Source organism: Calliopsis andreniformis, chromosome 7 (genome assembly GCF_051401765.1).
Source record: "Calliopsis andreniformis isolate RMS-2024a chromosome 7, iyCalAndr_principal, whole genome shotgun sequence".
NCBI classification, from domain to species: Eukaryota; Metazoa; Arthropoda; class Insecta; order Hymenoptera; family Andrenidae; genus Calliopsis; species Calliopsis andreniformis.
Window position 1 is genome coordinate 2,847,657 of NC_135068.1, and position 18,229 is coordinate 2,865,885.

Consider the following 18,229-nt stretch of genomic DNA (forward strand, 5'->3'; position numbering starts at 1 on the left):
ATATATAATATGATATAATAGAAGGTTACAAGAATATTGAATAATAAATAAACATATGATAGCGATACAGGAAACTGAAGATACATACGGCAAGTTGAAGGAGACAGAGTCGTAATGGAAGAGTGAAAGATGATAACGATGGCGTAGAGGCTAGGAGGCTTAGAAAGGGAGGCAGCGGCATAGCCGCAGGCATTATATCAGTAGAAACATGACCTTCAAGTTAGACCAAAGGAATAATAAATAACAAATACTACAGATATAGGATATAATGAATTATTTATTATATTTTACTTGACATTCCAATACATTATACAGGTAAAATTAACATAAAGGCGTTACTATTTAGTTACTACCTTTATTCGCCTTTTGTAGTTTTCAAATCTGAGCTATTATTCTTAGTTTGTACATTAGTATCCTTGCAAGATACATTATCCACCAATATATCAGGTGTAATGCGAAGTTCTAAAATATGACATACTATGTACAAATAGTTATAAATTACGTAGAGTGTAACAAGTATACGTTTTAATATGTTAAGGGGTTTGGGGTACCCCATTTGGATCACAAAATGTCCTATGACATAGTATTCTATCTGTATTCGTTTTGTAGTAATAAAGCTTTATATTTAGCAGTATATTCTAAAGCGAAGGGCAGCTCGTAGATATTAATGACACAAACACATTTAGAGTTCGTTAACCTAGTGCATTCTGTTGCTTGAGAATGTTGTCTTTGTTTTGGAAGGCCCAAAATTAAGAATATCATAGACACAAATCCTTCAATGGAACTCCTACTGAGGTCATACTGGAATAGCTTGTAGTCTTTTGGTGTACGAGTGAGTTGGTATGTTTGGCGATAAGAATGACCCCCACCTTCGCCCCGAAAACATTAAAAATGCATAGTTTGCGCCACGCTTGTAAGGTGTCTTTAAACCTTTCAAAGATTGCCATAGAAATAAATGAACTTGCCGAGAGCTTTACGTCATATAGATTTATGAAATCATAAATAAGGGGGGCAAGTACTCACTATCGTAGCTTGTGTAACGCCCTATGGTCTTCCCTCTTACTCTATCTATTACTATCTCTCCCTATCTATCGCCATCTTTCTCTATTTCATTGTATTTATTTCCTTCTCTTTCTACTAATACCTTATTATTATATATTACTGCGTATTATGTTATTTTAATACTAATTAATATTTTTGTACTTTATTTTATATCATATACTATAGGTTTCAATTATATTTTAATATAAACATAACGTATGTCGTACGTTTTCATTTACGATGTTGTGTGGTCTTTAGGGATTTCGACCGGAACCGGGGACGAATTCGTGCCCGTGGAGCGCTACGGCACTCTGCTGGTAAAGAAATGAAACAATTTAGAACTCAAACTAAACTGTTATATTTGAACCAAGAGAAAACACGTCTGATCCGGTCAAAGGACTGGGGCGAAGAGAGCGTATCAAAAAATGGTTTCTGACTCAATCTAATACATGTTTGTTAATTTTTGGTATCTTAGTAACAAGGAACCAATTACATAATTATATTATAATTAATAAACTCCAATTCGTTAAAACTATCGTCAGCATTTATTGATTTCTTACTTTCGAGTCTTTTACATCTTGGCGCTGGATATAATTCCTTAGAGAAGGGGAAAAAGGTCAGATTTGAATGTTTAAATAAGTGTTTCTAAGAAGATATTGATTTATTCTTTAGTCTGAAATATTCTGTAGAGTAATCTTCATAACTGGTTTCAAGCATATAAACTTATTCCAACTTCACCTTTGACGCCTTCTCTATTACATTCAATTTGAACTTCGCGCCTTGAAGTTATTGTCACACGTTGTCACACAACAACGATTAGAATAAGACCGCCATTAGAAATAAGACATTACGCATGCGCGAACTCCGACTGGCGGGTATATAAAGAGCTAAGAAAGCAGCAAGAGACACACGTCTCCTTGGCATTAGGTTTCGAACAGACGAAGATCTTGGAGCTAGCTGATTTACTCGTCCAGTGGGATCGAGACCGCTCCTTTAGAGGTAATGACCATTTTCCAGAGATCAAGAGTATTTGATGCTCTTTTACAGGTTCAGTCTGAAGTAGCCTTATGACAAGTGCACTACGACGATTCCTGGTATGTGCAGTGCGGGCGACATTTAGGAGGTAACTGATATACTAAAAAATCGAGACCGCTCCTTTAGAGGTAGCGACCGTTCTAACAAATAATAATTGATGCTCCTTTAATATAGAGTTCGTACTCGCGAGAAGCAGACGAATCGCCTGCCAACAAGCGCTAGAAGCCATTCCTAGTCGGGCACATTTCTAAGACCGCTCCTGAAAAGTCTTTTCTCGAAGGTAGCGACTGATGTAGGAAAGACAACGAAGGGCTTACGGATGCATAGGCAATTAAGGCAAAGATTATATGTTTCATGAAATCTTGAGACCGCTCTGAGGTTATAGCCACCTATAGCTTTGGCAGCGACCAGGGCGTGCGAGACAAGATCTATTGCAGACACACACACACACAATACACTTCACTTTGTACAGAGGATCCTCTACCGTGAATAGTATAAATAGTTACATAACCTAACTCTCGTTCAACGACATATATATAGTATGTCCCACGAAATCCTGGACAGTCGATTATTTGGTAACCTATTAAAGATACAAAAAAAGTTTTTATATGAAATTGAATGGCAAAAGGGGGCTGATTTATTGGCCGTAATAATTTTTTTTTTATCATTATTGTTTACAGAGATATGAAAGTTAAGTTTGGTTTTTTAAATGGGATTATATATTTTTTGTTTGATCAATAAATAGTACGTTTCAAGACGAATTCAGCAAACATTAATACATACACCTTTTTTCAAATAGTTTTTAAGATATTACACGTAAAAGTTTACTGATTTTCGGTACAAGAAAATCTGCGAGATCAGGAAGCACAGTAGGAGGTCTCGATTCTCGACCACACTTAAAATGCTACGGGTTAAACGGGTGCCTCTCGAAACCGATACGAAGAGACTGGAGTAGGAACGACAGGCCTAAATTCAGTTTGTGGCAGGTCAACAATGTGTTAAAAATGCCAAAGCAACCCCTTAATCGTAGATAAATATCAATAGTATTTTCAATTAGAAAGTATGCTTTCCCATTCGATGAAGTACTCACTTAGGTCCAGAAATGCCTAGATCTTTAAAAGCTCAAGGCCTCGTCGAAACCCGGACACTGACTTTAAAGGGGGTGGGTCACTGTTACATCGGTATTTTACAAAATATAAAATCGCGTGTAACTAACAAACCAAGCGTTTCCGAGAATATTGCATACGAAGTTTTCGGTTTATTTTCTTGTCTTCTACCTGCATCTCCGAATTTTACCACGAAATTAGAAACACCCTGTATATACATATACATATACATATACATATACCACGAAATTATTTAAAATAGTACATGTAGTAACACCCTGTATATGTATATGTATATGTATATGTATATGTATATGTATATGTATATGTATATGTATATGTATATACAGGGTGTTACTACATGTACTTGGCGTCGAGATGCTACCGCGTCTCTAGATTTATAAATCAATTCCAATTGTTTGTATATAGTAAATAGTAACTATTGAAGGATAATGATTTGTAAACCATCTTTATTTGCTACATTTTCATCGATGCAAGGGTCACTCACACTAAACCTCTCGTATTGTTTGCAATAAGTGCAAGACGTTGCGAGTCTTCATTAGCAATGTTATTATTTATACATTTAGTGAACAATAAACAACATGTATCGTAACATAATGACAAAAACAATATAGGGATATATGTTTTTCGTAAAACAACTCGTTTTAGGGACCACATTTCGCAGAAAATGCAATCTAACTAGGAATATTATTATTTTGCTTATAATGTAAAAATTCAAAATTCTATTTTAGCCGTATTGTGTGTCCTGGTTCATAGTATTTGCATACAAATTTGCAAAACGATCCATCAGCATGTAGTCAGTGAAAACAATGATAATATACTACTTTTTAATATATTTTTTAAATAAATTCTACAATCCTGCAAAGTTTCATCAAAACCGGGGATTTTCACCTCGCGATGTTCCCTTATTAGTAAGAATCAGAATCTCGGCTGGTTGTGGATTCGTTTGAGTTTTCCTGATGGGCATTATTGTAATATGTGCATACATATATGAGGGAACGAGATAAGCGTGAGCGTGTGCGTGTGCGTGAGCGTGAGCAGTGTGGTGCATGGCGGGAGAGCGTTGCGAGAAAACGTGGAGAGTCACGAAAAAAGGGCGACGCATTTTCTTTTCCCCGTTTTTTGTATTATTGCTTGCCAAGTAAAAATCTCAGTTAGTACGAAAGGTGGTATATCTGAAGCTCTCACACCATCCAATCCTACATATATGTGGCAACAGCGTAACCAAACTTTCAATACGTTTTGGCAACTAAGCCTTTCTTGCGTCTGTATTCGTGTATTTGATGAATCCGCCATTCAGCTGTCAAATTATAGATTACATTTACCGACTGATCTGTATTTTCATCGATACTGATGGTAATATGATCAAATTGATTGAGATATACCATCAACGTTTCTAATAGTAAATCGTTGAACTATTTTTCTGTCAAACCGGGCGTATAACGAATATTACGCTTTACGCCTTCAAGTAGTGTGAAATTGAGGAAAGTCGCATTTCTACGATATTGTGCTAGTTCATAGAAGGGTGTTCTAGTGTGCTATGAGTGAAAAAACCATTAAATCGTGAGATATTTGCAAAAATGTATTGTTGCGAGCACCGGTTATGTCTCCACGACCTGCTACGCTCGCAACGAAGAATAGGAAGACGTTCGAGGAACGGCAGAAGAAGACAGAATTCTGACAGCTGTCAGAGAGTACAGAGCCAAAGCCAAATTTGACACAAGAGCTGTTGTAGCTCGTGTGAATATACGTGCGCTTAGCAGCAGAAACTGCGGAGTCTCAATACCTCCGCGCCGAGCTAAGCGAATTCACAAGAATCGGCAAAACGTGACGGCTTCGGCCACCCTCGTTTTGCCTCCAAAAAAGAACGCGGATCGTGGATACGATCGAGGAACGCAGTGCACTTTGGTATAGCCTGTCCAGCGAACCACACGCGACAGTACCAGAGCTAATTAGTGTTTGAATAAAAAGTAGTCAAGTACACGGTGAGTTCCAACTCTTTAACCTGGCCAAGGACCCAATCATCCTATCTTCTTCCCACCTGACGGCGATCGGAGGTAGAGCACGCTAGCTCTCATCAACGAACGGAAGAGGAGCAACAGGGCTTTGTATATAAGATTAGTCATAAGATTGATTGTAAATAAACGAAAAGTGTTAACATAATTGTGTAATGCCGCGACGATTTCGGGATAGTAGTACGCGCGGAGAGCCGGCGGCGGCTCCCCACAGACGTAACAGTATCTTCAACAGCCATCTTGCTAGTTTACAACAGTGTAACGCCCCACGACTCTGTCTCTGTCTCTGTCTCTGTCTCTGTCTCTGTCTCTGTCTCTGTCTCTGTCTCTGTCTCTGTCTCTGTCTCTGTCTCTGTCTCTGTCTCTGTCTCTGTCTCTGTCTCTGTCTCTGTCTCTGTCTCTGTCTCTGTCTCTGTCTCTGTCTCTGTCTCTGTCTCTGTCTCTGTCTCTGTCTCTGTCTCTGTCTCTGTCTCTGTCTCTGTCTCTGTCTCTGTCTCTGTCTCTGTCTCTGTCTCTGTCTCTGTCTCTGTCTCTGTCTCTGTCTCTGTCTCTGTCTCTGTCTCTGTCTCTGTCTCTGTCTCTTCCTATTTCACTCTATCTCTCTCTACTATCGCTGTCTCTCTCCATCTTATTGTAAACATGTCTATCTCTTTCTATTTCTATCTTATTACTGTATATAAGCGCGTATTCTGTTATCCATTTACTAATAAACATTTTTGTATTACGACACACATTATATATTATAGATTTTAATTACATTCTCATATAAGTATAACATATTTCGTACGTTTTCATATTAAAACAGTCACTATTAGAATAAGAGCGCCATTAGAATTAGAACAACTGCGCATGTGCGAACTCCGACTGGCGGGTATATAAGGAGCTGCGAAAGCAGCAGGGACACACTTCTCTCTGGCATCAGGTTCCGAATAGACGAAGATCTGGGAGGCAGCTGAGATACTCGTCCAGTGAGATCGAGACCGCTCCTTTAGGGGTAGCGACCGTTTTCCAGAGATCAAGAGTATTCGATGCTCCTTTACAGGTTCAATCGTGAGTAACTTTATGACAGGTGCACTACGACGATTCTAAGCAAGTGCAGTACGGGCGACATCTTGGAGAGTTCGTGCTTGCCGTAAGCAGACGAATCGCTTGCCAACAAGCGCTAGAAGCCATTCCCAGTCGGACGCATTTCTAAGACCGCTCCTGAAGAGTCTTTTCTCCAAGGTAGCGACTGATGTAGAAAAGATAACGAAGGGCTTACTGATGCTTAGGCAATCGAGCAAAGATTATATGTTTCATGAAACCTTGAGACCGCTCTTAGGTTATAGCCACCTATAACTTCGGCAGCGACCAGGGCGTGCGAGACAAGATCTATTGCACACACACACACACTCACACTGCGTATCGTCTAAAATAGAGGATCCTCTACCGCAATTAATACGGATTAATAATTAATAACAGCATAATTACTCTTGTTCACGAATGTAAAAGCTTAGACACATAACCTAACTTCTATTCACGAATTTTAAGCATAGACACATAACCTAACTCTCGCGTTATCGAGATAAATGATAGAAGTATATCGCATAACGATTACAATCAACATAACCTCGTCTGTACATAATAATTAACCTTATTTGTTCTTATAAATATTTAACGAATTAGAATAGGCATTAGTATTGTATTTACGTTAGAATTAGAATAGGGTTTTACTGAATAAATTATTGTCAAGAAAGATCTAAGCTTTGGATTTTAACTCCTTAACCGCACGCCACACGAACCCCACTTTTCGTCCATCGGAAAGCCGCTCTTCCATGGACAACGTAGCATCGCTTTAGGGACGTTACAACAGTGTCTGTTTCATGCTTGCAGCTTGTAATTTTAGATTTTTCTCAACGTATAGTGTTTATAGGTGTTTAAATGAACCAGACCACTCTGTGGTGAAGTCTACCCGTAGGTTCTGTAACTGCGAAAAATTCATTTATGCAAGTATCGAGACGTAAAGCGTAATTTGCGAAACCGTTTGTCTCTGCCCCCTTAAAGATTTATAAAAATCTAACCGTAAGAAATACAATAAAATGCATTAAGACTATTTTCTTCTATTCGCCTCCCCAATGTATCCACAAAATGATAAAATCGTCCAACTATTAGTTTATGTGAACTTTAAAACATTATTACTGCAACACAAAGGTAGTTCGTATACTATGTTATACATTTTGTGATCCAATTGGGATATTATGTCATTCTTTAAAATATTTCAACGTATATTCGCTACATCCTGTATAAATCGTTCATTATATCTTTCAAAATATTACCAAACTTTCCTGGTTCCGTTTCCACTGCTTGAATTACAGTTGTTCTCAATTCGTGTTCCACCTCTTGCGCAAACTTGTTTAACTGAAACAGCATTGAAATTGTGATAATTCTTTGAATTTGTACAATGTATATTTTTAAAGATGTATAATAGAGGTTATGTTAATTTGGATGAAATTATATGCCAAAGAAAGAAAAAAGAAAAATGAAAAACCATAAAATATGCTTAAAATATAAAAGAAATGCGTTTCGGTCTATTTTTACATATGACCAGAGTATCATTCGTGTTTCACGAGAAATTTCATGGAAAACACTGCCCACGAAACACCTTTAGAGACACGAACAGTACATCAGGCACAATGGCAGTTATGCCGTAGCCACATAGGAAAGCACATTTATGTCGTAACCTAATTGATGACATAAGATTTATTGATGTAAGTCAAATATTGTGTAAGAGTTGGGCTTAATACAAAAACAATACATATAGTGCAAAAACATTTGTTAATGCTTGTGTGACATTTGTAGGTAGGTGAAAACGTAGGTTCCAAACAAAGTGCTATATTCGATAGTGCAGTGATAACAATAGTAGCTAAAGTAATCCATTCTACATGAAATAATGAGTCGAAAATGTAGAATAAAATCTGTTTCTACTAGAGTTGCTTGAAATAGGTAATAGAGGTACATAGATACCCGATTACCAGCGAAACATTGGAATAGATCTGGATATTTCATGAAATAGGCATAAGAACAGCACTTGATTTAGGGATAACCTACAATACATGTATGTATTATCAAGGCACTTTATTGCAGAGTAATAAAAAAAAAAAAAAAATTAAAATTTTGTTCGGAACGTAATAATAGCAACGACTTCGATAGATTAGCTTGTCTTTTCAATAATAATAATAACATAATCCGTTGTAATAGTAATAGTAACAGATATAATGGAGATAAATTTTGGTTGCACTGTTTATACAGGGTGTTCAGCTACAGATGAGAGAAATTGTAAGACGCGAATATTATTTAAAATAATTTATTTAAAAATTATGTAAATGAAGTGTAGGACTAACTTTTTTTATGTATTCGGTTAAGTCCGACCATAACTACTCAGCAAGATTGTTGGTACAAATGAAAACTAATCGCTAGAACGCATTATTTGCATTTGATTGGTCATCCTGGAAACTTGCCTCGTGGGCCCTCTAATTTGTTAATCGGAACATTCCCCGTTTTGTTCTTTTTTTGTGCGGTCCTTACTTCCACCGATACATGTTAAACAGGGCCTATATTCACGAATCGTCCTATTAACATCGTTTTTTAATCTGTTTTAATATTGCCTCGTATTAGGTAATTTTCCGAAAAGTATCCCCAGGTTTCCTTCCAATTCCTTTTCGAATAATGAATTTAATTTATTAGCTGTGGTAAATCTGCATCACGGGATAACTGTATGAAATTTATGATATATTCCGCTACTAATTTATTGCATGTTTGAATTGATACATTTAAACGAAAACGTGAATACTTTGGCATTAATCTGAACCTAATGAAATCAAACGACGTATTGGAATTTGGCATTCATGAATCATTCCATAACGGCCGTAATAAAATATATCAAGAAAACAGAAAATATTAAATTGTTTGTCTCGGTTGTGCATACGAGCAGCCTCGACACGTAACATTTGATAAACATTAGTTGTGTTTTATTTATTTTTTTCTCATATATCGAATACACTGTGAACTATTCATAACAGGAATTAAAATCAGTAATCTGAGTTAGGATTGTTGCATGCTTTTTATCATTTTTATTGATTGTTAAGACACATATTGTTGGAGATATGGGTTTGCAATTCGCGCGCGTGTACGAGAAGCGGTTGCGTTTTGCGGACGCTGGCGGTGCATGCGTTTTGTCTCTCCGCGTTCGAGTCTGTTGTGGTCTGATCGTCGATTGTTCGAGTGGTTGCAGCGGTGCGTAAATCACATTGTTCGAAACCTACAACTCTAACACATATTTTGAATACCTTTATATTTTCTTAGTTTATGGAACTGCAAGGCCTGCATAAAACATTTGACGACCATTCACGGTTGAGGTTATTACCGTAGGTTCTTCAGTGCCTTGTAGATTTAATTTAAATGTTAATTGACCGCGCGAGCCCCTCTCTACTACTATTTTCCACCTCTACTAAATGTAAGGATTTGGAAGTTTTCCTTGTTAAAGAAAGGGCGAAGAAGGCTCAGCTCAGCTTAGAAAGTTAACCCTGTAACACTCTTTCAATAAACGAATTGTACATTTATCCGAGAACTAGTTTATACAGGATGCGGCATAAATTAGTCCCCACAATTTTTCAGTCCCTCGGATAGTCTGACAGAAAAGTGTTTCCTACCAAAGTTAATCAATATTTAACCAACAAAAAATTGCGGTTTTCTAAATTAAAAAAAAAAATTGATTTTAAACAACAAATCAAGGTTGCCGTCATATCTTCAAATGACTAACTTCTAACTTCATAATATTCTAACTTCATAATATTGTAGGCGACGTCGAAACGAATTTAACGACCTGCTATACGATGACTTTCAGATAACCTTGAAAGAAAATATCGCCATAAATCAGTTGCAGAATATTTGAAATAATTCGGCAATACGTTCTTACGAGACGGGAGGCGAGCAGCGCGAGTTACCGTCGAGGATAGGTATATTTACAAAGAATATAGTGGTGATGTGTTGGTTGGTACACGGACGAAACTGATGTGAGATCAGTGAGCCGTTAGGATTATTGTAGACGAGGACGGGCCTGATGTAAAATCAGGGAGCCTCTGAGGATAGGTGTGCTTGCGGACGAAACTGATCGGTGATCGGTGAGCCGCAGGAGAGTGAGTTTGTGAACGTACCTGATGCGAAATCAGGGAGTCACTAGGATCAGTTTTACAGACGAACTCAAATTAAATTGAGGTGCTATTAAGAAGGTTGGCGAATTCGAACAGACGAGCCTGATGCGAAATCAGAGTGCTGTAAGGAAGTTGGATAATGTACAGACGAATCTGGTATCAGGTGGCTGTAGGAAGTAGACGAAACTGATGTAAAATCAGTTAGCTACAGGATAGGTTAGCTTTCGTGGACGAACTCGAATAAATCGAGGAGCCACTAGGTTGAACGCAGTTTCTTTGGAAGTAAGGGTATGCGGACGAAACTGATGTAAGATCAGAGAGCCGCAGGAAATGTTAGTGAGCCTCGTAATTTTTTAATTATTAAAAGATACAACTTGAGCGGATAAGGGCTTAGGGTAGTCACGTGACTTTACGAGATTTCTTGGTCGGTATCTGTCGTTACAGTTTTCTTTACAGAAATAATATTATCCACAGATATGTGGCTGGCTAATGAATGCGAGATGGAGCCACACTGTGATTCCCCCTCCATTATACACACTACTGCACGAGCCGTATGTACGTGAATTCGGCCCTTCGGATCACTTCGGATAGCTTCGGAAAGACGAGAGAGAAGGCAAATATCAAATCTTACTCTTGCGTTTCTAAAACGCTATTATGGTTTGATCCAAGTCGCCCGCAAGCGGCATTGAGGGGCGCGAGTCACTCCTGAAATATTTCGAGCGTAAACTCTGATTTGATCTGCAAAAATAAATCAGTTTAATAAAAATTATTTTTCGAATTTATATAATTTGAATGTAAAAGATGATATACTTACAAGTTGTACACTTTCTACGTTCTTGATACCAGCCTTTAAAAACAATTAAAACAAGTTCATGATGATTTCCTATTAATTTACTTACAAACAATAAGGGTAAAAGGATTTTACTTATCTCTTTGTATATGTGGCGAATTATTTCCAAATAGTTTTTGCTTCGGGTCTGGTCTGGGTTAGGTCTGGGTTAGGTCTGGGTTAGGTTTGGGTGGGGACAGATCGGCTCGGTAACTCATGCGAGAAAGAAGCGTGAAAAACTTAGAAAAATTTTATAAGTACGTGAATTTTGGAGTGGGGAACCCGGCTTAGAAAATTTTATAAGTACGTAAATTTTGGAGTGGGGGAACTCGGCTCAAAATTTTTATAAGTACTAGATTTTTGGAGTGGGGTAACCCAAAAGTGAATGAAAGTGCGTTAAAGACACTAAAATACTGCGCGAGGAGAAGGACAGATAAATACTGTTAAGCTATAGACATAGCCGCGAGTGCGAGAGAGACGCTCATAGTGCGCGAGAAAAGAGATAGCTTAATACTGCTAAGTATAGGCATAGGCGCGAGTGCGAAAGAGACGCTCATAGTGCGCGAGAAAAGAGACAGCTTAATACTGCTGAGTATAGGCATAGGTGCGAGTGCGTAAAGGACGCTCATAGTGCGTGTGAAAAGAGACAGCTCAATAGAACTGTGCATATAGTGAGCTGGGAGTGAGACAAGGACAGACAGAGGCGACGCTTAGTCATCGAGCGGAGACGCCAAAGGAGCGTCCGCTAGCGACGGGAGTAAGCGACCATCGTCAGTACAAGTGAAATAGAAGCGTCTCGAGTAAGAAATATAATTTCTTTAATAGAAATATATTTTTTCGTAGTCTATGTGGTCAGCGAGGAAGGCCTCGCGCGCCCTTACGAAGTGAACAAGTCCCCCGTCCAGATATCGGACTTGTTCACTTCGTAAGGGCGCGCAGGCCCCATAGGGGTCTGTTTTGACCCCAGCGTGTGGGGTATCATTGGATCCGGAATTGAACGGGGAACGCGATTCCGGAAGTCCCCGCGCGATTAGACTAAAACCGGCGGGGCTAGGACCCAATAACTTAAGGTTAGGTACGCGAAACATGTGTGCTAGGTGTGCATAAAGTTAGGTACGGTGAATACTTAATAAACAGAAGGAAATAGTGTTATGGAAAAAGTGTGTACGTTACTCCCCAACCATATAAATTAAGGACATAGAACTATAGTTAACTAGTGAGATTAATTAAAAGACTTGAATAGAGAGACGGATTGAAAAGAATACAACTGTTACAAACTGCGTTTGATAAAAATTTTTGATCCATATCGGGAAGATTTAAACTGAATAGTGTCGATAATATAGAGCGAGACCTGCTTTCTTTGAACTTAGAAAAGGGGCGATAGCCCCAAAGGAGGTATAAAATGGACGCGTACCTCACCAAAGCTAAGGAAGGAGCGGGAATAGGAAGGGAAAGAGATAGGAACAGGGAAAGGGAAGGATACGATAGGGCGGTGGAAACGGAAACGGAGGTAGATATGACTGACGCGGAGTCGATAATATCGGGTTCCTCCAGAGCCTCAGTCTTCTCTGGTGCGTCGGTAACGTCGGCAACATTCGGGGTAGGAACGACACAAGCGGGGCCTTCCTTATCGACCCCTACCACCCAAAGGTTCCCACCATTGGTGAGTGGCTCACCCTACCTGACGCCGATAGGAACCATCTCAAAAGAAGGAAGGGAAGGAATAGATACAGGCGCGGAAAAAGCAAGCAGAAAGCGAACAAAGGAGGGGGATCGTGAGGATGAAAGCGAAGAGGAAGCGCAGGACGGAGCGAATAAAAAATCGAGAAGAGAGTGGGACAAGATAGGATCCAAAGAGGCGGGAAGATTTATGGTGGAGGAGGGCATAAGTGCCCTGCATAAAATCCTAGAGACACTAAAAGGTGAAGCTAGGGATGTAAAAATCTTCTGTAACGAACACAGTAAGAACGTCAGAAGCTCCATTCGAGAAAAAACTATCCTCCTAGACAGCCAACTAGGGGTAGCAATTACGGTGCTCCGGAATGTCGAATTAACCATCGAAAATGAAAGATTACGTGAGAGCATCCAACTGCGAGAAATAGGGACCCAGTCTTCCCCCCCGGCAACCTGTAAAGGGTGTGAAAAGCCCAGGAAAATGCAGGAAACGGAATCGGAGTCGGAGGAGGAAAGAGAGAGGGGGCCAAAAAGAGAAGAGAGGAGACCGATAAAAAATAAAAAGGCTAGAGTAAACAAGACAAAAGACAGAAAGGAGGAGGAAAGGGAACAGGTTCGGGAAAACGAGAAAAAGAAGAATACAAACGTGGAGGCCAGAAAGGAAACAGAGGGGAGAAAGAAACAAGAGGAGGAGTGGAAGACCGTGGGAAGAAGGAAGAAAGGAACAGAAAAGGAAAGGGAAATGGACGGGAACAGGAAGAACCAAGAAGAGGAAAAGAGGAAAGAAAAGGAGAGGGAAAAGAGGGCGATCAGGAAACCGAAGCCACAGAAACCGCCGAAAAACGAGGCGGTAGTGATAAAAACGTCAGAGGGGAGGACGTTTGCAGACCTCTTCAAACAAATTAAGAATAAAGCAGGGGACAAATTGGAGGGAATCAAGACAGTCAGAAAATCCAGAGGAGGAGATCTGATAATCGAAATGGAGGAGAACGCGAACAGCAGCAAGGTCGCGGAGGCAGTCCAAAATTCCTTGGGGGAGGCCAGTAGGATCAAAAGACTGGCACCCAAAGAAATTTACGAGATTAAAGACCTGGACCCGACGATCGAGAAAGAAGAATTAATAGACGAACTGGTGAAATAGTTCAGACTGGAAGGAGGTGAAAGGGCGTCAGTGGAAGTCAAAACCTTGAGGTTTGGCTACTCAGGCACGAAAACAACGATAGTCAATCTCCCGACCAGCATCTCAGAAAAAATGCAGGATGGAGCCAGGATTAGAATAGGATACACTAGTTGCAGGATAGTGAAAACATTTAATCTGGTAAGATGTTTCAGGTGCCATGCATTCGGCCACATGAGTTATACCTGCCAGGAGAAACTAAGGGGAAGAGAGGTCTGCAGGAGATGCGGAGGGGACGGCCACCAAATCAACAACTGCCAGGCGACGAGATGCTGCATCCTGTGCATAAGGGCAGGAATTCCAGCAGCAAAAGCAGAACATGTGGCAGGGGCGGCAAACTGTCCTCAATATAGGGCATACATAAAACAACAGGCGTGGGGGAGGAACGAAAGGCCTTCCAAATAAAGATTTTACAGATAAACCTCAATCATTGCAGGCTAGCGCACTACTTGCTCGCCCAGACGGTGGTTGAGGTTAAAGCAGATGTCGTCCTAATCGCGGAACCACTATACAATCCAGGAAACTGGATATTTAGCAGAAGAAACGGGGCCGCGATTTGGATCACCGGCTTGAGAGGACTCAATAGCTTTGAGGACGGAAATAGAGAGGAGGAGGATTTCGTGGCAGCAAGAATTGGGAACCTCACGCTGGTAAGCGTTTATTACTCACCTAACATAACTAACGAAGAATATGCCAACAGGGTGAAGAAAACGATGACCTTTGTTAATGAGGAAAAGAGAAAGAGAAGGAGAGTCATTATAGGGGGAGATTTCAACGCGAAATCGCCAGCGTGGGGTTCCAAAGAACAAAATAAGAAGGGGACAATACTCTTGGAGGAGCTACTAAAAGGACGAATCTTCCCCATTAAACCACTGGGAGGACACACGTTCGAGAAGGGGAACGCTAGATCGAATATCGACTTTTTAGCCACCCAGCGAGACCTACAGAAAAGAGGAGACTGTACCTCCAAGGTAATCGACAAAGAGACTGCCTCTGACCATAAATATATTTTATCGACAGTGACGATACAAGGAGAAACGATTCGGAGCAAAGAAACGACGCAGAAATGGAAAGTGACAACGCTAGACACAGAGAAACTGAAAAGAGCCTTCGACGAAAAAATTAGAACGACAGGTCTGGAAGGGAAAAGTAGGTTCACAAGCAAGGAACAGAAAACCTTCCTAGATTCCATTCCGGAGGTGTGCGACCAGGCGATGAAAAAAGCAACGGACGGAAGGAGGGGAGCCTCGAACCCCTGGTGGACTAAGGAGATAGGGGAGGCAAGGGGGAGAGCCCAAAAACTAAGAAGAGAAATGCAAAGAGCCAGGAGAAGAGGAAGGGAAGACGAAGCCGACGCGGTAAGCTACCTCTTCAAAATAGCCAAAAAGAAATTAAATACATTAATTTCAAAAGAAAAAGACAGGCTATGGAAGGAGATTTGCAATTCGGTCGACACAGATATATGGGGGAAACCATATAAGCAGGTAATGAAACAGGCCAGGAGAAATTCACCTCCTGCTGACTTGTCGCCGGAGTTTGCAGGTGAAGTCTTGAAGACCCTCTTCCCACGCCTGGTTAATGAAAGGGACTATACTTCAGAAACAAGGAGAGAAGTAGACAGAATAACGGACTGGAGAGTGGATCATACCTTCCCCCCGATCACGAAGGAGGACATTCTTGAAACTGCGAAACACCTCCATCCAAAGAAAGCTCCTGGACTGGATGGAATTCCCATGATAGTAACCAAGGGACTGGCAAACTACAAGCCGGACTGCTTCGCCGCGCTACTCAATGGAATAATCCACAGAGGAGAGTGGCCTGAGGAGTGGAAAACAGCGAGAACCATCCTCCTCCCAAAAGAAGGTAAGGACCCTGCGACTCCCTCTGCTTACAGGCCAATATGCATTATAGGATCAATACCGAAACTGATGGAGTACGTCCTCCGGGCGAGGTTGCTGGGAGAACTTGGAGAAAAGCCATTTGCGGAAAACCAGTATGGTTTTGTTAAGGGAAGAGCAACAACAGACGCGATGGAAAGAGTGAGGAGAACAGCGAAAAGGGCGACGGAGTTACAGAAATTTGCAGCTCTGGTTACTCTGGACATCAAGAACGCCTTTAACTCGCTGAAATGGGACAAGATCATGGAGGAACTAGAAAGAAGAGAAGTCTCCAACTACCTCGTCCGGATGGTAAGAGATTACTTCAGAAACAGATTTATAAATTATAGTACTCTAGGATCCAGCATAGAACTGGAAATGCAGATGGGAGTCCCGCAGGGTTCGGTGATCGGTCCTACCTGTTGGAACTTGGTCTATGACGATCTACTAAAATTGGAACTACCCGGGAACGCGAAGATCATCGCATTCGCAGACGATGTTGGTATAACGATCGAAAGTAGAACGGTCGTAGACCTAAAGCAAAAAATCGAAGAAGTGATAGACAGGATCCAGACTTGGTTAGGAGAGACGGGATTGGAACTTGCAAATGAAAAAACAGAAATAATGTTATTAAATAACAAGAGAGTCGAAGAGAATTTCTTTTGCAGAGTGGGAGGAGTGGAAATCGCACCCAGTCCGGAGATCAGATATCTAGGGGTAACATTCGATAGAGGCAAAACATTCAGGAGCCACATCACTAAGGTAACAAACAAGGCGGTCAAGACGATGGCCGCTTTGAGCCGCCTGATGGGGAACCAGATGGGGACAAGCCAGAAATCGAGAAGACTCCTATACAACACCATGGAGTCGATAATATTATATGGAGCACCGATTTGGGCGGGGGCCATATACAATCAAATAAATAGAACTCTGATTCGTAGGACCCAAAGGATAGGTTTAGCCAGGATCGCATCGGCGTACAGGACAGTCCCGGTAGAAACCTTGAGCGTTCTTACGGGAATAACCCCGTGGACAATCAAGGTCGAAGAAAGGAGGGACCTGTACGCGTGGGAGAAATATTTCCTGGAGGACGTAGAAGAGAGAAGACGACCGAGGAGAGCGACAGCCACGAGATATGCCGAGGGAGTCTACGATGAGGAGCGTATAACGATCGGCGGAATCCAGATGACGGAAGACGGAACTCCGAGAAGACCCCCGGACATCGTCGAGGCAAACCTAGACATCCCAGAAGGGGAAGAACAAGAGGAAGAGAGAAAGAAACTAAAGAGATGGCTGAGGAAGGAGGCATCGAAGGTCTCTATGGAAAAATGGCAACGACAATGGGAAGGAGAGATCGTGGGGAGATGGACGTTTAGGCTCATCCCCCACATCGAACCATAGAAAAATAGAAAGCACGGAGAGTTAAATTTTTATTTGACCCAGGCATTAACAGGACACGGAGTCTTTAACTCTTTCAGGAAAAGAATTGGGAAGGCTCCGAGTGACGAATGCTGGTACCATCGCGGCATTGCAGATACTCCAGAGCATACACTGGAAAAATGCGATAGATGGGAAACTGAAAGAACCATACTGGCAAATGAAATAGGAATACCCAAGGAACACCTAGACATGGTTACGATAATGAAAAAGATAATCGAGGAAGAGAATGCCTGGAATGCTTTTTCTAAGTATTGCAAAAGCATTCTGAGAAGTAAAGAAGAAGAGGAAAGAAGATTAGAAGAAGAGGGAGAAGAAAATATACCGACAATCGACGTGGAAGAAGATCTGGAGTCCGGAGACGCTTGGAGGATGATGGATCTTTGAAGAAAAGTTGGACGTGCCTTAAAAAGGGCACTGCGCGTCCTCGGGCCCCGGCTGCTCAGCCTATTTAATGGCTGTTTGCAGTCGGGGCGGGTACCGCTTCTGTGGAAGCGAGGGCGGATGGTCCTCGTCCCGAAGAAAGGAAAGCCCGCGGATTCACCCTCCGCGTACCGGCCCATATGCCTCCTCGACGAAGTCGGCAAATTGTTCGAGCGTGTGCTCGCTCGCCGACTCGAGGAGGCGGTGTCCCGCGACGGTCCCGGCATAGCCGACTGTCAGTTCGGCTTCCGTGGGGGAAGATCGACGCTCGACGCGATCGATCACGTCAAATCCCTCACGGACACGGCCGTCTCCCAGGGTGGGGTTGCGTTGGCGATAAGTTTGGATATCGCCAACGCATTTAACTCCCTGCCCTGGGGGGCAATAAGGGTGGCTCTCCGAGAA

At 41.3% G+C, this 18,229-nt stretch overlaps 1 protein-coding gene across 3 annotated transcripts in view; it reads right to left on the reverse strand.

Moving 5' to 3' along the window:
- Positions 1–285: 285 nt before the first annotated feature.
- The window catches only part of LOC143181649 (complex III assembly factor LYRM7), a 65,570-nt gene continuing 47,626 nt past the window's right edge, over positions 286–18,229 (reverse strand). For 2 of the 3 annotated variants that reach the window (XM_076382176.1, XM_076382173.1), the window contains exons 6-7: positions 7,534–7,615; positions 330–462 (exon numbers count right to left, since the gene is read on the reverse strand). In XM_076382176.1, the coding sequence (XP_076238291.1) occupies position 462; positions 7,534–7,615 (83 nt within the window). In that variant the 3' untranslated portion in view covers positions 330–461. Of the gene's footprint in view, positions 463–7,533; positions 7,616–18,229 lie in introns of all 3 variants that reach the window. The other variant, XM_076382175.1, reaches the window with a different exon arrangement.